Source organism: Nilaparvata lugens, chromosome 14, assembly GCF_014356525.2.
Source record: "Nilaparvata lugens isolate BPH chromosome 14, ASM1435652v1, whole genome shotgun sequence".
NCBI classification, from domain to species: Eukaryota; Metazoa; Arthropoda; class Insecta; order Hemiptera; family Delphacidae; genus Nilaparvata; species Nilaparvata lugens.
Genome location: NC_052517.1, coordinates 6,061,431 through 6,083,987, shown reverse-complemented (window position 1 = coordinate 6,083,987; position 22,557 = coordinate 6,061,431). Strand labels below are relative to the sequence as shown.

Here is a 22,557-nt window from a genome sequence, read left to right as displayed (position 1 = left end):
AATATCGTTTGTGATAAAACCACTCTAATCCTTGATGGTCTCCCTTGTTTGTTTCAGAAAATGAAATCGACAACAATACATCGAGGTTGGAAAAAGTCGACTCAATAAAACGTGCTATAGAACCACCCCAGAATTGATATCGACTATCGACTTTTGCTGATTAATCGATGTTCTACAAACTTTCAAATTGTTTTGGAAAATTCTAACTTAACAACAAAATGAAGAGGATAACCCAAGTTTCGTAGCAGAATCGAAAAAAAAATCCAAGTAATCATATTCAGGTGGAATTTCAAGTTGCATGAAAAAATATCGAAGTTCGACTATCAATATCGAAATGAAGGTGAAATATCGATCATCATAGCATCAGATTGGTGGGAGAAAATAGGAAAAATTTCCCTCTTTTGAAAATGACAACACAAGTGATGGATCACTAGAATAGTTTGGAGGGAAATTGCGGGGCCAGGAGGGAAATTTAGTATGGTGATGTTGGTAACGCTGTTCTTCATACAAGGTGCTGGACTAGTGGGTAAGTTAGTTGTTTATTTAAGAAAAATAATTTTGTAAATTAGTTATGTTGATATGTGATTATTGTAAACTGGAATCTAAGCTAACATACAGAGGGTTTCCAAATGAATTCATACAACCTAATCTTCAGAAAAAATGTTATTTTACAAGTGGATCCCCACGTCAGTGATACCGTCAGTGGAAATATAATTCTCAAGAGTTTTATGAGACTATTCTCACTACTCCATTTCTGTAGCCTTAAACTTATCACCAGAAGTTTTTAACCAGGTCACTCCAGTGTCTTCGGATGAGCATGTTAATTGTCGGTCCCGGCTGAAGTATGACAGTCATAAGGCCCATTATCGGCTTGAATCAGTGGTTCTCAAAGTATGGGGCGCGACCCCCAGGTGGGGCGCGATGAATGCTCAGGGGGGGACACAAAGCTTTGTTGGAAAATTATTTAAATTTACTTCTAAAATAATTACGATAAGCAATCTTTCTACTTTTAAAATTCTACTTGGAAATATTTTAATGAGAGCTTGAATGGTTTGGCATGGACTCAAAAGCCATTCAAATTCTAAATCAATGAATGCTCCCTCAACATGATAGAAAAAGAAAACCTCATTGATCTCCAAGGTGACTATGCGCTTAAAATGGAGTTTGAAGAATATTCTCTCACATCCTTCCGGATTAGTGTGCACAAGAAACACCCAATTTTGAGAGAAAAGGCATTGAAGATATTGACTTCATTTGCGACGACTTATTCGTGTGAAACTCGGTTTTCTTCTCTAGCTGCCATTAAAAGTAAATTTACATCGAGACTGGATGTGACCTTAGACCAGTTATAGAATAGACACGCTGGGAAGTCTAGCCTCTGAAGCCAACATCTACTGCCAAATCCACCCATATTGACGTCACAACAGTGGCGTCACGCATCGTATGGAAAACTTTCAGATTGTGTCTATTTCAGATTCATGGTGTTTTTAGGTTATTTCTAGCTACGGGCAAAAACGATATCGGTTCAGTTATAATGTGTTATGTGATATCGGCTTCAAAGTTATAATGTGTTTTGAAAATAATAAGGTACGGTAGCCTACAAAACTAATTTATTGTCATGCTGCAATGAGTTCACTTAAATCATAACCAAAGGATAATATTACAGTTACAACTTACAATATATTTATGTGTATAAATTTCAACTTACGCATGAAAAGATATTCCACTTTTTTTCCTAAAAATTTCAGTGCAATTGTATGCTGCGAGGAGATTACCATTTTCATAAATAATAATTGCATAAATAAATAACAATCTGCTATGGAAAACAAGCCATGTTCAACAACAATGCATTGTTTAACAACAATGTAAGTTAAACACCACAAACACTTACACAACAAATTCAAAAAAGTTTTCTATACGATGCATGACGCATGACGTCACTGTTGTGAAGTCAAGATGGGTGGATTTGGCAGTAGATGTTGGCTTCATCGACTTTCAGTATGAATATACCATGGGCCGTGTCTATTCTATGTAACAACTATGTACAATGTACTATAGTATATAAACAATATATATATATATATATATATATATATATATATAATATATATATATATATATATATAACTATGTACTATAGTAGCTATAGTACCTGAATAAATTATAATTGTTTGTATAGAATTTGTTGTAATATGTAGGGGGCCCGGCTTACAGAAGAATTATGAAGGGGGGCTCAAAGTAAAAAGTTTGAGAACCACTGGCTTAAATTATAATATTATATTGAGATGATGGTGGGACCTTCCCGCAAGGGACTCTCCACCTACAGAAGCCATACGCATTTACTTTTTTACTTAATCTGTAGTAGCTTAATAATTGCACCTTTAATATCAATAAATTTCATTGAACATTCTATTCAAGATTCAGGATCTCGTATTAGACTGAAAAGTGTTATTGATGTGAATGAGAATTTGATTCATTTCCAACTCTATTTATTCTTAATTTATAAAGTAGAGGTAACAATTGACCGAGCGGAGTGAGGTCTAAGATTCAAGTCGACAGTTTGGCATTTCTCTTAATTTTTAAATGTTTATATGTTTTTATGTTGCACATTTACGGCGAAACGCAGTAATAGATTTTCATGAAATTTGACAGTTATGTTCCTTTTTAAATTGCACGTCGACGTATATACAAGGTTTTTTGGAAATTTTGCATTTCAAGGATAATATAAAAGGAAAAAGGAGCCTCCTTCAAACGCCAATATTACCGTAAAAATCAGACTATAGAATTATTCATCATAAATCAGCTGTCTAGTGGACTATAATACTACCCGTTCAAAAACATGGAACATCTTGAAAATGTATATTTTCATTAACGTTAGTAGACAGTTGACTATAATACTACCCGTTCAAAAACATCGAACATCTTGAAAATTGTATCTTTCCATCAACGTTGTAGACAGTTGCAGCCAGACCTGATAACAGCGCTCACACTCACATTCCGGGACGACACGTCATGGTATGATATAGGACAGAAAGCTCTATGTTTATTTAAAATTCTTTCTAGACAGTTTTAATTGATAAATTATTAATTAATTTTTGAGAAAACATAACAACAGGTCAATGTAACTCACTGAGCGCGAGGTCTACTGTTCACAGAGCTACCAGTAATTATTCTATCAGTATATGGCCCCCTGTCTAGAATACTCATTAAATCCAATGATCTATTAAATAGCTTGGTTACATTTTAATCTAGAGGTTTAATGGTCCATCAAATTTACATTACACGTCCCATAGCTTTGCCTCGGTGACTTTGAAACAGCATATAGGCAAGGTATGATTCGCGGGGTAATATTCATGGCTTTAGAAAAATATCAGGCTTCTGAGACCCTAGATCCCTAGATGGAGGAAGCTCCCAACACACAGAGATTATTAATGAATGGGAGAGTTGCAACATATCACCAACAAAGGAAAGAGCATGTTGAACGGATGTCAGCTGATAGGCTGTTTTGTGCTAAAAGGATCCGACTCCAAAATGCTCCTTGTGTATCTTTTCGGGGACAACATGTTGTTTTTGAGAAGATACAAAATAGCGTCATCTGTTGCTTATGGAAAGATACATTAAAGCTCCTTGCGTATCTTTTCGGATGCATCACGTTGCTTTTGAGAGGATACAAAAGAGCATCATCTGTTGCTTATGGAAAGCTACATTGAAGCTCCTTGTGTATCGTTTCGGGTAGAACATGTTGCTTTTGAGAAGATACAAAAGAGCATCATCTGTTGCTTATGGAAAGATGCATTAAAGCTCCTTTCGTATCTTTTCGGATACAACACGTTGCTTTTGAGAAGATACAAAAGAGCATCATCTGTTGCTTATGGAAAGATACATTAAAGCTCCTTGCGTATATTTTCGGATGCAACACGTTGCTTTTGAGAAGATACAAAAGTGCATCATCTGTTGCTTATGGAAAGATGCATTTTTAAAACTGTTGGATGTTTTTGTTTGGGTAGTATTGTAGTCTAGTGGCCCTCCGCCGATAGACAAAGCTACTGGACTCAGACTGTAATAATTATAGTGTCTTAGAAAAGTACGTGATGAATCAATAGTGTGATGTGATGAATAGAGTATTTTATAAATTTTTATTAATTTTTTAATCACTTTGACAGGTTCAATGCCCTCTATAGGCTCACCAGAAAACATCACAATAATGTTCCTAAGTCCCACTTCAGTGAAGGTGTCCTGGACCACTTCCATTGACCTTGTGGAGAAGTATGACGTCACCTACAAACCAACAGATGCCAGGTCGGTTATGTTTAAATTGGATTCATTGATTGATTTATCTGTTCCTCATAAAATTGCACTGTTGTGAGTTTTAACAATTATCATTCTGTTTATCATAATAATTGTGCTCTAGAAATCAAGAACTGGATACACAACAGATCAATCCATATACTGTAACCATATGCACACATACACAACACAACACCATGATTTGATACAAAACTTTCAAACTTTAAATGAATTCTACAAACCATGGGATATCTTCTTATGCTATCTCTTCTCTATGGTATCACCATAAATGATACAGTATCACCACACATGATACAGTATCAACACAATATGATGCAGTATCACCACACATGATACAGTATCAACACAATATGATACAGTATCACCACACATGATACAGTATCAACACAATATGATACAGTATCAACACACATGATACAGTATCAACACAATATGATACAGTATCATCTCAACTCGTTACACAACACCATAATTTAATACAAAACTTCAAACTTTGAATGAATTCTACAATCCATTGGATATCTTCTCATGCTATCAACATGAATGATACAGTATCACCACAACATGATACAGTATCATCACACACGATCCAGTATCAACACAATATGATACAGTATCATCTCAACTCGTTACACAACACCATAATTTAATACAAAACTTCCAAACTTTGAATGAATTCTACAATCCATTGGATATCTTCTCATGCTATCAACATAAATGATACAGTATCACCACAACATGATACAGTATCAACACAATATGATACAGTATCAACACAATATGATGCAGTATCATCTCAACTTGATGCACAACACCATAATTTGATACAAAACTCTATCAGAAACTACTGTATGGCTATCCTAATAAAAGTAATAACACCTATACTTTCTGTCCTGCCAGTTTGAAGTGAACCCACCAACATGCTGCTATGTTGAAAGTATTGAGCATTGTTGTAGTTTGTACTTGCACAGTTACAGAGTGGTGGCAGTGGTGGCTGGCAATTCGGACTCGGTCACCCTCAGTGGTCTCCTAGCTGACACCCAGTATCAGGTGACCGTCACGGCTGTGAGGTCGGGCAAGAAGTACAGGAGTCGACCGATTGTGTTCAGGACTTTGGGTGAGTTGAATTGAAATAAAGCCAAGTTTACACTAGCATGTAGCAGTGGCGCCACTAAATCGCGCCAGTTTTAGTGTCATGACACTAGCGGTTTACACACAAAAGGGAGTGTTCAAGCCATGCCAGTGTTAATGGCGCCATTTTCATGGAGACACTCGAGTTTTTTTGCACAGAAATGGTTGGTTTTATTTTTTAGCTGTTGTCTGTTTACCTTCAAAATGTCTGATTACATTAATGTGTTAGGAACAGTGATTGATTGGTTAGTGAAGAAGAGTTAATATTGGGGACCGAGCTTCACTCTGGAGTACAAAAGCATAAAAAAATTATTACAAAAGACGAAATTATAATAACATTCATACATAAATTTCCCATCTAGTAACATTAAATAGAGATTAATTCCCAGAGGAATGCAAAAATTTCCCTCACAAAGGCCCAGTCGCACAAAAGCCGGTTAAATTTCAATCCTGATTAACTTCATGTGAACCAAATCAGAGAAGACCATTTCAAAAAGATGGATCTACTGGAATTAATCAGGATTGAAAATAACCCGGCTTTTTTGCAACCGGCACTAAGTACCTGATTGAATGATTACAAAAGTTCAACAGCTGAGTCATAATTTTGACACAGTCCCACACACATGAACTCGCTCACTCATTACCATCACCAACAGACGACGAAATAATTATAATCAGATGTTTTTCCAAGGATGAATAATGATTATCCTTTTAATGTCCTTCAGCACGTTTTCTCAGGGATGAGACCTAGTGCAATCGAATCTCTGTATTATGAACCTACTATGTTCTGAATTTCATGAGAATCGTTAGAGCCTTTTTCGAGATCCGGTGAAATACAAACATATAAACAGAAGTTGCTCGTTTAATACTATTGGAGGAATAGTTGCTATTTTAATACAATTGGAGGAAGCACGTGATATTGTGAGTCGGATTAAACCCAGGAACCCACACGTTTATACAGAGATCAAGCTAGGTAAACAAGTGAAAATGGAGCAAGACGTCCGTCACCAGCACTGGCACTGTGGTTTACACGGACCACCGCAAGTGACGTGTCAGTACAGATGGCGCATCTTTTGCTACTGGTGCCACAAATATTTTTTGTCAAAACATATATTTGTGGCGTGACTCCAGTTGGCTCACCACTGCACCTCTCCACTAAAAATGACGCGTCATTAGAGGTTTACACGGTCCATTTTTGGCGCCACTTTGAAGCCAGTAAAAGTGGCGCCACTGCTACATACTAGTGTAAACTAAGATGAACATAATACAGAGTTGGACAATAACGCATTTTTTGTTATCTACTAATATTGTGGACTGGAACTGTCTTCTCTTCCTCTTCCCTTCATCTTCCTCCTCCTCCTCCTCTTCATCATCATCTTCCTCCTCCTCCTCCTCTTCATCATCATCTTCCTCTTCCTCTTCCTCTTCTTCTTCCTCTTCCTTCCATCACCCAATATCAGGTCACAGTGAATGCTGTGAAGTCTAGAAAGAAGTACAGGAGTTGACTCTGTGCTCAGGACTTTGAGTGAGTTACACTCTTCCTCCTCTTCCTCTCCCTCTTCCGCATCCTCTAACTCTTAATCCTCCTCCTCTACTCATCATCTTCCTACTACACCATCAAATCTTTACAATTTTCTCAAAGGAAAAAATTCTTTGATTGGTTCGAAAATTGTGAATGAATAAATTGTAAATTTTAGAGATTCAAGTGTATCTCAATTATGAATATCCTATACTATTGAACGAGCAATTTCTGTTTATATTTTTAGATGTTTTTATGTTTATATATAAATATTTGTATGTGACCAGATCTCGGAAACGGCTCTAACGATTCTCACGTAATTTGGAGCAGATAGGTTTATGATATGAAGATTCGATTGCACTAGGTCTCAACCCTGGGATAACTCGCTGAAGGACATTAAGAGGATAAATACATCCTTGGAAAGACATCTGGAAATTTTGTGAATGAGTGCATGTGTGTGGGATCATCCAGCTTATCTCATGAGGAGGAAAATTCAGCAAGCGAAACTTATTTTCGTTAATTTCCCTTTACTTTTTTCAGAAAACATGTTTACTTCAGAAAGTCCAAAATAGTAACTAGATGCTGTTAGTGTAGAATAGTTCATAGTATATTAACAAATATTGTAGCAAACATAGTATATCATTCTAAATCAAATTCATAGTATATCCATTTGTAATTGATGATATGTTTGGTTTTTGAAGTGTGAATAGATTGTTATTTTTGAAGAGTGATAGTAGCTCAACCTACATTTTTATTTGGACTGTATAAATTTGAAAAGGGACAGTTTTGGGCATAAGCTTGTTGTGCCTCCTCATATAACTATAAACTAATTGTACGACTATAGTTATTTGTGCAACTAGTGCGCAAAGTGACAGTTTGCTGCACCGAAAGAAACGTTTACGCCCGAGCCGTAGGCGATGGCGGAATGGTTTCTTGAGTGCAGCAGAGGAACTTTGTGCACGTATTTCACATTAAGTTTTTTCCTACAGTTACCATTGAATATGAAAAGTGGGTAATTATGTGTAAAATTGCCTGAAATGCATCAAATGTTTTTCTGTGTAATTTTATTATTGATAAAAACCTTAATCCTAAAGTCCTCGTTGTCGTTGGTTATAATATATAATGAATAATAATTAGCGTGTTGCGCTTGGTTGCACCTCTGCTCACTATAGCAGCCACAGCAGTCACTGTTACCAACTTCATTTTGATTTTGCTGCACTGTTGCTCCATATAACCTACTAAGTATTTTGCGTTGCCATGTTGCAAATCTGGAGTGCAGAAAAATGTTTCCCGCACTAGAGCGGAAAAGTGATTCTTTGCGTTCTGTAATCAGTGCAGCAATGGCCACTTTTCAACGTAACTGTAGGAAAAATATATACTCTAACTATTGATTCTTTTTTCCTCTATTCCAGAAGCAATAAGGCCACCAGAGGTGCTAATAACAGGAAGCCCTCCAGGAGTGAAACCCCTGGGTAGCAGTTCAACTAGTAGAGCAAACAATATACCCAACAATCCTAACATGCCTCCCACTTATATACAGGTAATTCAGGCACAATTTATAACTGACTAGCAAGAAAAATGCTGTGTTTCGCACTAAGAAAAATGTTACCTTGTAAAATGGGAATGTAATGTAATCTCTTTATGTAAAGGAAGCATAAAAAACAGAATAATTATTCATTATTTTTGACAAAATTATGTGAATAATCTCTATAACAGTTGAAAGTTCTCAGCAAAAAGATTTGGTCTATAGTCAGGGAGAAGATTTGATCTAAAGTGAAGTCCATGTTATAATGACAGTGTTTGATTAGCAATGGTATTGCTATCATTGTCTATCATTCAACAAAGCGGATAGCACTATCTCTTTCTTGCTTTGCTCTTTTGACAGATTGTCTTTTAACAATAATGTAGAATCAATAATTAACAAAATATTTCATCTTAATAATGAAAATTCATTATGAAGTTATTGGAAGAATGTAATTTCTTGCTTGATAAAAAAAAGTAAATTCGTATGGCTTTTGTTGGTAGGGAGTCCCTTGCGGGAAGGTCTCACCGCCTGAATATATAATTTAAGCCGTCAATGGGCCTTACAACTGTCATACTTCAGCCGGGACCGACAGTTTAACGTGTCCATCCGATAACACAGGAGTGATCTGGTTGAAAAACTTTTGGTATTGAGAGGGTTTGAACTCGGGATCTCTATGCTGCTATGCAGGCTCTCTATCCACTAGACCACGGATCACTCCTGCTTGATAAAATAAACCTGTAACAGCTACCATCTATAGAAGGCATAGACAAGACAGAGGATCGGCAATGTTCTTCTCCTATCTTCCTCCACTACCATTATAATGTGGACCTCGCGATAGCTCACTATAGCTTTAATAAGTCATTGAACAAAATAGAAGAGTTCTAGAGATTCTGTACAATAAAACATTATTTTTATTTATTTATTTTTTTATTTATTTATTTATTTATTTATTCATTCATTCATCATTCATTCATCATCATTCATTCATTCATCATTCATTCATTCATTATTCATTCATTCATTCATTCATCATTCATTCATTCATTCATCATTCATTCATTCATTCATTCATTCATTCATTCATTCATTCATTCATTCATTCATCTTCATTCATTCATTCATTCATTCATTCATTCATTCATTCATTCATTCATTCATTCATTCATTCATTCATTCATTCATTCATTCATTCATTCATTCATTCATTTATTCATTCATTTACTTATTTATTTATTTATTTATTTATTTATTTATTTATTTATTTATTATTTATTATTTATTTATTTATTTATTTATTTATTCATTTATTCATTTATTCATTTATTTATTTATTATTTATTTATTATTTATTCATTTATTTATTCATTCATTATTTATTTATTTATTTATTCATTTATTTATTCATTCATTTATTTATTTATTTATTTATTATCAATGACTCTGACGTAAATCTCACTAGAGGAAAGTGTAGAATAATCAATGATAATTTATTATCACTCCTTTAAGACCTCACTAAAGAACCTGCAACCTTTGATTATTCATGAGCCACATGTCCTTACCAATTACACTACTGAGTCACTTGGAGGAAGCTCTGTTTGGTTGGACTTTTATTGTAACATAAACTTCAATCCCAAATTGGATGAATCCATCCTCACTAAATTCAGAATATTCACTCTGTTGTAGTTCAGACATTGTGTTACTTGTAAATATTTGTAAAAACACTTACTTTCCTTGGAGTATTGAGGAATGCATTTCACTCCTGGAGAGGAGCTTCATCAACCTCTGGAGGAAGCTCTGGACTGATGTTGACGATGAAGTTGACGAGGCTGATGAAGCTCCTCTTCAGGAGTGGAATGCATTCCTCAATACTCCAACGAAAGTAAGTGTTTTTTTCAAATATTTACAAGAATCACAGTGTCAGAACTACAACAGAGTTAATATATAGTGTTTCTTCATGTAAAGCAACATCAATTAGAATATTCATTGAAATTGCAAGTTAATCTCTTCATTAGTTCATAAATGTTGTTGATATGTCAATTGCATATTTCCCATCACATTCATATTATAAGACAATTCCTTCCTCTATTGATAACTATAGTGAGGTCCACGTTATAATGCCAGTGGATGAAGATAAAAGAATGGCAATGCTGATTCTCTGTATTAATTAATTATAGTTCTACACTGTCAAAAACATAATTGGTATCGTTGTGAACCTAGAAAAGGATATTACCACCGGCTTTGTCAAATGATAGACAAGGATAGCAAAACCAAAGTTGATCAAATACTGTCATTATAACGTGGACCTCACTATAGCAGGTAACCCATGCTCCGCAAGGGTCTATTTTAAAAGTTGATGTAATGAAATCTTGGAGTATTGGAAATAGGCCTATAAGCATCCTCTGTTAATTAATAATCTATATGAAAATTTCAAGCTAATCAGTCCAGTAGTTGAGACATGATGATGCCTCAAATACAGTTTTTCGCATCCCACATAAACCAGTTATTTCCCTTATTATGCTTATTCCCATATTCGAAATAACTTGATTCATTCAAAGTGCAGTGATATTAAGTGCAAAATTTGACTATAATTTGGTATTTTAATCATTCTAAATTCAAAATTTCTAGCTAATATATTATATTCTTGGACAGAACTTTGAACTTTAAATTTCCTCAGTAAGAACATATCCTATTTTTTTGGACAATTTCATTATTTATCAAAATTTGGGAACAGAATAGTTTTGGACTATGCCTGTTGTTCTATCCCAATCATATTCATATGATTTGTAATTATATCAACGAATATGCTTACCTGATGTATTCCATTTTCTAATTTCTGTTCAATTCATTCCAGGTGCGAGGTATAGAAGTGGGCATAGTTGTCCTAGTGCTGATGGTATGGGTGGGCGCCATCATTTTATTTTTCAACAGATGGGGCAAAATCCGGATGTTGCTCCCCTATCAGCCTGACTACAAAGACACCCAGCTTAAGGTGCCAGGCACGGGTGCTTGTAGTGCCACAGCCACATGTCAGAACCAGGGCGCTAGTGGGTTCTGTTGTTCACAGGTGAGTTGTTGATGAGTAGTGTGATATTGTCGGTTCTGGCGCAAGTTTGACCTTTGAGTTTATGAAGAGTAGTGAAGATTGTTAGTTCTGGTGCAAGTTATAATTTGACCTACAATCTAACATGATTTGTGGAATATTTGATGATATAGCTACAGCCTTTTGTCAGAGCCAGGTGGTTCTGTTGTTCACAGGTAAGTTGATGATGAGTATGATGGGATGAAAGTGCCAGTTCTGGCAGAAGCTCGACTTTTGATCAATGTCTCAATCCTTGTCTTGACCCTTAACTTTGCAGTGTATCCTATAGGATAGATCACTTTTATTACCTCCCATTTTTAAATTTCCCAGATTTGTTTAAGCTTTCATTTTGTTCCCAACCTCAACTGTAATATATAAGATACAGCATCATGATACATGGGAGTGACTGCTCTGATTAAAAACGACATCGAAAGAAGACTTGAGTCAGATGCTAACAAGAAATCTTTCAGCAGGGTGTATCCTTACCAAGTTAGCCTGTTTTATCAAAAAATGGGTGGAAATTGATTGATATAGCTTTATACCTTCATGTAAGATATTAAGTTCTTTTGTTCACAGGAATGTTCACTCAAATCAATTCAAAAGAGAACTTGATCTTCTGAATTTATGTAGAATCTTATACACCTAAATAAAAATAAACTGGGAAATACTGATATTGGAAATGGAGAAACAAATAAATTTGAAGAAGTATAAACTCAAACACAAATCCCAGAAACACATGTAGATAACTACAACTATTAGGAGAAAATTGACAATGATAATAATCAATGAAATATCCAATAAACATGAGAAGAATGTATTTAATATGCATGAGATATTGTGTAGTATTGAAAATAAATATTTCTCAATATATCAATTCACTCCTGGATGCAATCCCTAAAATTGTTCATGAGAATGTATAATTTATAGAGTTTGATACAACTTATATTCTATCAATGCATGTTTTGTAATGATTTGTTTGCTCTTTTTTCTTTAAATAATTTGATATTTCCATGTTCTTGCATTGAAAATGTGAGTTAAAATGTTACTCCTAAAAATATTACAGGCTCATCTGCATGATTTTCAAATTCCCTGTAGTTTTGTCTTGCTACATTTTATACAATATAATTCTCTTTCACAATTTCTTAATTGGTATGATTCCATATCACACATACATACTATACTCCATATCACAATATATTCTTCTTTTACACTGTCATGATTTTTCATTAACATTTTCTACTGCAAGTGATACATTCATTGCCCATCATAGGTACTATGCTGCATTCATGTTTTACATTATTTAAATAAATTGGTTGATGTCATGCTATGCTTTGACATTATCTTGTGTAGAAGTTGTGTGTTGTATTGATAATCTTTTTCTATTCATTGCAAGTAACTTTGTTTTATTCTGAGTTGTACACGCTTGTCATACAAAGTTATTATGAGTTGCTTTCTCCAAAGTTTTCTTGGCTGTTAAACACGCAATCAAGGTATATTCACATTCATTATGTGTTCCAAATGAGTCAGCTGATGGTTCAAACTAGATTTCAAGTTTAATTTTTTGGAGAAAGTGACCCACCCTATAAATGCTGCAGAGAAACATCCATTTCAGCTTATTTATCTATTTATTTATTCATATGCAAATACAATTCAGGTAAAAACAACAGGCATTTGCCCAAGACTGCTTCAAACCTTAATTTGGAATACACAGTCTTTATATTGCTCCATATTCACATACACACTCATGTTCAAGTATGTCTGCAATCAAAGATTCATTCCGTTTTTCCTTCTTTTCTTGTTGTAACTTTATGCATTATTAATGTTATGTTGGTTTGATATTTCATTATGTCATGCTGTAATGTTGCTGATTATGTCATGTTGTGTTATCTTGTTATCACGACTCTGTGCAATTGATTATGTGTCATTCTGCAAGCTACAAAATAATTGTTCTCCCTTGTCATGTTGTGCATACATGCCTTGATGTTGTCATGTTGTGTTGATGATGCCATGTTGCCATGTTTTGTTGCCATGTTGTGTTGATGATGCCATGTTGCCATGTTATGTTGCCATGTTGCCATGTTGTGTTGATGATGCCATGTTGCCATGTTGTGTTGATGATGCCATGTTGACATGTTGCATTCTCCACTAGGGGGCATGCTGCTTGCTGGACCATTGTTTCAAGTATTCGCCACCAGAGCCCGCCCATCACAGCAGAGATTGCAACTGTCGATTTGCGCTACTGCATCGGGTTGACGCCTAGCAGATAGTAAGAAAACAATAATTGAACAAAAATAGACATGATTAGATACAATTGAACACAATTGAATACTAGCAGATAGTGGAGGGACAATAATAATTGGATAACAATAGACATGATTAGACACAATTAAACACTAGCAGATAGTAGAAGGACAATAATTATTGGACAAAAATAGACATGATTAGACACAATAAAACACTAGCAGATAGTAAAAGGACAATAACTATTGGACAAAAATAAACATGATTAGACACAATTGAACACTATCAGATAGTAGGAGGACAATGATTGGACAAAAATAGACATGATTAGGCAGAATCAAAAACACTAGCAGATAGTAGAAGGACTAAAATAGACATGATTAGACACAATCAAGTACTATTAAACACTATCAGATAACTTGTAGAGCAATTTAAAATATTTATATTGTAAATATTATATCCTATTGGATCATAGGTTCAAGATTGCTCTGTCTGGCTAGCCCAAAGACATTGGAAGCATTTTTCAGTAGGCTCCAAGGCAGTTCTTGAGCTAATATTTTACAATAGGAAATACATGAAATACTCTCAATGACCAGCATGTAAGACCACTTACAGTAGGTCAGTTCATAGAAAGATCTAAGTTGTCAAATACTGCATTATTTCCACTTTTACTTATTTACTTTCCACTGTATTAACTTGTCCACACTTACTTTCCACTCAGAATAGGTACATAGAAAGATCTGAGTTGTCAATAAAAACTTCATTAACCAACTTGGACTTATTCTCTTGATGAACTTATTTTTGAAAAACTGGAAGCTTTTCCTGAACTCCAGGAAAACTATTGGTCATTTGACTTATTTGAAACATTGATATCCATTTGAGTGATTTCAAAACTATGAATAACTCTGGTTACCTATCTTGAAGATTTTGGAAACATAATATTAATTTCAGACACATCTAATTTGGTGCAAGCCTAAATATGATCTTGGATAATTTTAATATTTGGAGGGAATCTCTAAACATAATGAAAGGAAAAAGATAAAAGTCTTCAAAAGCATGAAGTAGTTGTGTAGTTTTTTATAGAAATTTCAAAAGAATGTGCATATTGAAACAAAATCAATGACAAAATTGGTTCTGTAGTTATAATTTTTCTAAATTTTGAAGAATGACATTTTTGCATGTTTCTCCCTGCTTGAGAATGTTGATAACCAATTATCTTCCTAGAAACAATAAATAGTAGCTCATGTGAGAATAGTTGTAGTTGAGAGATTAATTTGAATAAATAATATGATATTCAATTAAATTGATTTATATACAACATAATAAATTTCTGATATAAAAATTGGTTTAAATAAAAAACTGTACTAATAAATTCAAATTTTCTCATTAAAACAGGCACCTGAAAATAGTAGAGGCGATGAAGTAAGTCTTCTAAAAAATACGATAAATCATTTGATAAATCACAAGCAATTTTAAAAATAATAACATAATTTTCAAATTTCATTACATGAAGTAGCAACACTCACATCATATACACAGAGCTTAATAGATGGTTGGCATCATATCTGACATAATTTTGTTGGAAACCACAATTTATTCTTGTAGGATATAATATAAATCTTTGAGATCAACATGAAGAGAGATGATTCCATTGTTTGAAACATTGTAATTCCTTTGTAAATGTTGATTGTGTTGTGTTGGCTTTTTGTTTGAGTTAGTTTTCCATTCATCAATCTTGTATTTCTGTGTAAATTGTTTATTTCATTCATGTATAATTGTCAAATTTATTGTTAAAACTTGTGATTTCATCTTTGTCATCTTTCACTCAGCACTGCAATATATTTGCTTTTTCATTGTTCATAGTTTTTCAATTTTGTATTAAGTGATACTTTCATGATATTGTTGTAGATATTATTATGATCACTTTTCAGCTAATATTAGTTGTTTTTGTATAGATAAAATTGATGACTTCTTCTTAAGCTGTATTTTTCCTATGAGGTGATATATAAGTATTGCAAAAACTTTAATTATTCATTGCTGAAGATTTTCACAATAACATTTCAATTTTTACAAACTATTCTATAGAATCTTTTTTATATTCTTCAATTTCCAAAAAATCTTCAAGTAGGTACTTCAACATCTACAAGCATTTATTTTATTAGATCTAATAAATCATCAAATCCATACCAAATAATATAGATTGTAATCAGTGTAATTAGTACACTTATCAAATCTAAGGGACCATCCAATCTATAGGTTTAATAGTACATGAGATTCAATAATATTGTCCTAGAAACCAGGCATTATACAATTCGAAGAAGAAAAAGACATTATACAATTTACCTGCAATAAACAATGTTCCCAAAATTGGTTGGTTCAATGCTGCTGGTTAATAGAAGATCCCATTCATAGATTGTTCTTTAGATGAAAGCATTGTTCTCAGTCATGTTCATTGAAAAGTGTTTTCCCACTGATGCTCCCAACAATGTTCCTTTGAAGCAAAGCTCCCACAACTAACCCACAGTCCCCCACAACCATCGACATTCCTTTCTAATGTTTTCACAATATTCTATCAACATTCCCTTACTAATGTTCCTACAATAGTCTACCAGTTAACATTTCCCACCAACAACTCCCAACCAATGTTTAAAGAATATTCCAATAACACACCCCAAACAATCTTTCACAATATCCTGATAACATTCCTTAACCAATGTTCCGACAATATTCTAGAAACATTCCCCTAACAATCAATCAATATTCCCTTGATGTTCCAGTGCCACCTACACCGCTCCCAACCACACCGTGGTGATGACTATGACTGGCGTTCCCGCTCTGCCTATGCCATGATGCCACCACGTTCCCGCATCAACTCAGCCATCTACATCAGTGCACAATACCGCAGCGAGTGTGAACCACTCTTTGGCAGCCAGGAACACATGGGCACTTCCAACTTCCAAATTATCCGCAAAGCACGATCAGCTGATCAGCTGACTACCACAAAACAGCTGATTGGTCACAGGGACGAGAATGAGCTGATTTCTTCCACAAAACAGCTGATCAGTGATGATACACAAATGGCGCCCAACATGGGACCAAATCAGCTGATCAATTCGAAGTGTTTTAGTGCAAACTGTAACAATAGTTGTGATTCTGATGGTGACTTGCCAGTTAGCAATAATTTGGAATTGCCAATTTTGTCAGTGTCAGTAGCATCTGATCGGCCCTTTGTTGAACAATATTTGTGAGAAGAGGAAAACTGCTGTTAGGTTAGGATAGGTTGAAAATAATTGCTATTTGAGAAATATGTTACTTGTTGGGAGAATACAGAAGGTTGTAAAAATAATATTAAGGGTTGAGAGAGTTTATAAAGTTGTTACGATCTTCAAGGAATCATTATTATCAAATGATTCTTGTGAGAGAAGTTTTAGTTTTTGTTGGGCTTGGTTGAAAGTGATGACTTTTTAAGAAAAATTATAGTTCTGGAATTCTATGAGGTTGTAAAGTGTATGGAGTTGATTGCTGAAAACACTATAGAAAAACTATAATAGTTCTAGGTTTTTAAAATGAAATTTATGTCCAAATGTACTATATATAATGACTATATATGAAAACTTGTTTTGAGATGCAGTAAAAATGGATGAAAAATGATAGAAAATAGATTATCCATCATTGTTGAACATTTGTGAAAAAAAGAATACTGTTATTGGATTAGATTGAATACTTATTAAATGACTCAATATTCAGAGAGATTTATTGAAGATGTTTATAGAAATGTTTGAAATTGTCAAGACATTCAGCATTTTCTTTAATCAGGGAGGGTTGTGAAGATAGTGAAACTTTTGAGTAGAAACAGGAACATTTAAAAAGGTGTACAAGATGAACTAAGGTGTTGAGTTTCAAAATATATTGTAAATGACCACTGCATCTGAAAAAGGTTTATTAAATTCAAAGATTAAATTTTAAAAATTTGAAAACTTGATGCTGTACTATGAAGGTCTGGTGTCTAATTGAAGCAACACATTGATATATTATAAAATACATGAAAGTTTTCGATCAAAAGGTCACAAAATTGAATTTGATGGTGATAAAGTTTGTAATATCTAGAAATATTTGATAATATGGTGCAAATTGTATATTATTATATGAAATACTGATCAATGTTCAGTAGAAAATATTCTTTGAAAGCTGAAAAATTGGTAGAATTACAATGTGTCAATTCTAATTGTTATTGGAGAGAAGCTTATAGTAATAAAAGCTCAAAACAAATATTATATACTTATATTTGATGTTGTGATGTGTAAACTTATATTCTAAAAGGCATATTTTTCATTATGGTTAATTGTCTACATTTGAGATCACATTTTGACTCTTGAACAAATTCTAGAAGGAAATTCCTCCATAAATAGTTCTGTGAATAAATAATTTGATTTCCGATTATGTGTTTCATTCATTCCATGATGTGGAATTTGAAAGGAATCAGGATCATACTCATGAAAAATCTTTCATCTATTTTAGGGATGTCAATCCCGGTATTTCGGGACTATCCAATATCAATCCCAGGATCCCGGGACTGATCCCGGGATTGGCAAAAATCAGTTTAATGCATTTTTAACCAATTGTTCCTCCTCAATTACATGTTCAGTAACAGTGTGTGGAGATGAAAAAGGGTCCATTAAAGAGGGAGAGGCTATTATTAAAATAAAAAAATATAGTTGGGAATAATATTTAAATTGAACATTCTATTTTTATAATTTTTTTCAAGATTATAGGAGTAGCTGTTTTATTCCATGTCCTACCTTAAATTTGCTGTATCCTAGATGATAGTGAGAACTGAGGAAAGCAAGATAACTCATCAGAATCTTTTTTATGTAGACAAAAGCATTTCTATCCTACATCAGGACGGGATAGAGCTCACACTTTAATTATGTCAAATACTGTAAAGTGAATTAATATCACTTGAATTGATAATATTAATAATAAAATAGAATACTTTCTGTAAGACCGTAATGCCATACCGACCAAACAATGCAAAAGCTGAACCACTACACTAATAAATGAAATTTCGTAGAGCAACTATAATATTTACTTCAACTATATATTCTACTTATAATAGAGAAAGAGAAGAGGAGAGGAATAATTAGACAGAGAGTGAATTGTTAGTGCTTTTTTATTTCTGATTTCTGAAGTCTTTTCAAAGTTCGGAATGCATTTCAAGGAAATGCCATCAGCACTATTGCAAATATTGCGCTGTCTAGACTGGTAATTGTGGTGCTGTGTAAACAGAAACAAACGTAGAGGCATAACAACCAATCAACAACCATTCTGCCAATTATGCGAACTAATAATGCGAATTCTATTAAGCCAGTTAAGAGTAGGCTACAGTATACAATCATTATTATGTATATGCAACTGTAGACTGTGCCTGTAAACTAAATTAGTTAAACACTTAGAACAATAAATTAGTTATAGAAACTCATATTCATCACCATGAATAAATTCCATATTGAATTGTTTTTGGAAAAATATGATTCACAACTTCAGGTTTTTAATCCCGAAAATCCCGGGATTGACGCTGAAAAATCCCGGGATTGTTAGGTATTAAAAATGGACCGGGATCCCGGGATTCGGGATCCCGGGATTGACATCCCTAATCTATTCCAATAGGACCACTTAGTATATCTTTATAGTAGAATACTTTTATTATTCTTGAAGAAATTACTGGTTTTGCCTATTATTTGTAGAAATTTCAATTCAAATCTTGCACACTTCAGAATGGCATGACTACTCAAATATTTTTTAGTCATGGTTGGTTTTTTAAAAAAGGAAAATAGGTTTATAGTTAATATATACTGATATAGTTGATGGAATCTAGAAAAAATCAATTGTATCGTCAGCACCAAAATTTGATGTGAACAAACCTCTACTCTGAGCAAAAATGTAGACAATTAACCACACTTACTGGACAACCTTTGTAAGTAGAGAAATCAATCAATCTCCAATTACTATAATATTCTAATATACTACTCTACTAGTTGTGATAAAGATGGAGCAATAACTATTTCTAACTAAAATCAAAACTAAGATGTAATTCCATCCAAATATTTTTTTCAAAAATGAAATATACTTGAAAAAATTTAGGAAATTGAAATTTATTAGGAATCTATGAAGAGTCCAATCTTATCAAAAATCACCCTATAGTGCTCTTATACCTACCTACTCTAGTAATTATTATAAACTGTTCATAATTTATACATCATCAATTTCATGAAGTCATAATTAAGTAATATATCACTTATCAATTCCAATCATTTTCAAATTCAATCAAAAACATCTAGTTGTACTGTAATTTTTGCAATTTTCAAACTTATTTATTGTCTTATTTGCCTTTATGGAAACCATCCAAGTTCCATTAAAAATATCACCCTGTATTTTTAAGTTTCAATTTTTTTAAACTTATCTAATATGTTAAAATTTATTTTGAATTTGTAAATTGTTATATCTCTCACATATCACAGTATAGCCTTATTCATCCATCAAAAACAGACCAATAATGTTGTATTATACAAAAATTATCAATAATTTATATCACTCATTTAATTTTTGTATAAATAATAAATTTAGAACATATAAGTTTAGATTTTTTACTTCTATATTATTGTTCTGCTACTGTTATCTTTATTGTTGATTATTTGTATATTGTAATTACTTGTATAGAACTTGTTAATTAATTTTTCTAGTAATATTTTTCAAAGACTTGAGGTCAGTTGTGAGGAGCTCAATTAAATTTAACCACTGTTGAATGATGCCGGATTCTTGTTCATTGTTTCTTCTTCAATTTCATTTCAAATCATTTTACAGTGGTTAAATTTGATTTATTTATGTGTTGATGACCATTATACTGTTCTGAGTTATATCATTGAACTTTTGTTCAACTGAATGTTATAAAATCACTTTTATGCTGTTATTTTTTTTTTGCATAAATGGATGTTATACTGTTGTCTATTAATTATGATTTATGAAACATAAATGAATGATTTTGATGTCTCTTTATATAGTTAAATTAAATGATTATGGAACAATATTGTAAGCCATCCAGAAAATCAAACTCAGGACCAATATTAGAAGTTGAAAAATATAAGAACTTATATCTCATATATGTTTTACACACATTCCATGAGTTGTTATATTATTGAGTTCGAGAAGTCCTCATATATTATTTGGAAACACCAAAGTAGATTTATCATGGACTGGGAGTAATCAAAAACAATTTATACCAATCAATTAATTGATAATGATTGGTACAGCTTAGCATATTAGTTAACAATAGATTATTTCCATTCTATCCATTGTCTTCAAATCTATATTATTTCAATATAAATAAACAAAAGTAGTTAAGCTATAAACTAATGTATATTATTGATTATTGGTGGTTAAATACTATTCATATTTTGTAATATTAAACTATTTTCTATTCAAATGCAGCTGGTAAAACTATTCAAGGGAACAAACGATGTCTCAATACTTTTTGGATGTCCCATGTGTGTATGTCTCGATACTTTTTGGATGTACCATGTATGTCTCAATACTTTTTGGATGTCCCATGTGTGTATGCCTCAATACTTTTTGGATGTACCATGTATGTCTCAATACTTTTTGGATGACCCATGTACGTTTCAATACTTTATGGATGTACCACGTATGTGCATTGTGTATAACTGAGTTGTGAAAATGGTTAAAAAATTGTTGCATTCTAAAAACTAAATTATAATGTACATACTAATGAAAATTGGGTATCTTCAACTATATACTGTTATGACCACTCCTATATTGTAAATTATGTAAGAAATAAAAGAATGTTCAAATTTTTGAAGTCTCTCATTGAGAGCCTTGAAGAGCTTGAAAATAATTTCCTGGTGGATTGGAGCCCACCTAAATCTGTAGGTCCATTTATTTATTCATTCATCATTCACAATCAACTCAAGGACATAGAAACAGACTACATATCTTTTATATCTAGTTATCATCCATCCTATAACCCCATGCATAAGCCCAGGGCTCATGTGTCCATCCTCCTCAGCAGAAAGAATAAAAAGTAAAGAACACATTAATAAACTAAATTTTGAAGGGAAATAAATACACAAAAAATAGTTAATTCATCAAAAGAACAATATAATATAGCATATATACAAAAATTAACAGTTCTTTCTATAAACTAAACAATGAAAAACAGATACAATATTCTAGTGTTGTCATTACTAATTCATAATCTATATTTTTCTATACTACAATACTAGATCCATCTATCTGTAGGTGTAATAGAGATGGAACACTCTGGAACAAACAGAAAACTACTAGTCTCAAACAATGATAACTTCTTGAAAATCATTCAATCATCTTACAAAATCCTCATTTGGTTAACACAGTTTCTTCATCCTTCAAAACTATCATTTCTTATAACCTAAATACAAGTTTTTCAACATAATAACTTATTAAAACTAAAGCTGAAAATTGGTATAACGTAATACAAAACTCATCCAATTCTAATAGCTAAAGTGTGAGATAAATTATTTTTAACACGGCTCTTTCTCAAAGACGGAGAGGTCTGATGCTCTATCCTCCACTAATCACTCCCACTACCTAGCAGCATTCTCCTTCTTTTGTGTCTGAGTGAGAGAGCTTTGTAACGTGATGCGGCAACACTCCCCTCCATCTATTGCTGGTAATGTTCCAAGAAGTGAACTGGTCAGCAGG

At 33.2% G+C, this 22,557-nt stretch overlaps 1 protein-coding gene across 5 annotated transcripts; it reads left to right on the top strand.

The window, feature by feature from the left end:
- Positions 1-215: 215 nt before the first annotated feature.
- On the top strand, positions 216-21,003 carry LOC111053837. Of its 5 annotated transcripts, XM_039440636.1 has the most exons (8): positions 274-526; positions 4,164-4,299; positions 5,280-5,425; positions 8,371-8,498; positions 11,335-11,547; positions 13,712-13,828; positions 15,199-15,225; positions 16,581-16,694. In XM_039440636.1, exons 1-6 carry the CDS (start codon positions 478-480, stop codon positions 13,820-13,822), a joined length of 783 nt encoding a protein of 260 aa, XP_039296570.1. In that variant the 5' UTR covers positions 274-477; the 3' UTR covers positions 13,823-13,828; positions 15,199-15,225; positions 16,581-16,694. The 5 variants fall into 5 exon arrangements, with proteins under 5 accessions (XP_039296568.1, XP_039296570.1, XP_022196459.2 ...); XM_039440634.1 differs by lacking the exon at positions 13,712-13,828 and having other exon boundaries at positions 216-526; positions 5,286-5,425; positions 16,581-21,003; XM_022340767.2 differs by lacking the exon at positions 13,712-13,828 and having other exon boundaries at positions 16,581-21,003.
- The last annotated feature ends 1,554 nt before the right edge of the window (positions 21,004-22,557 follow it).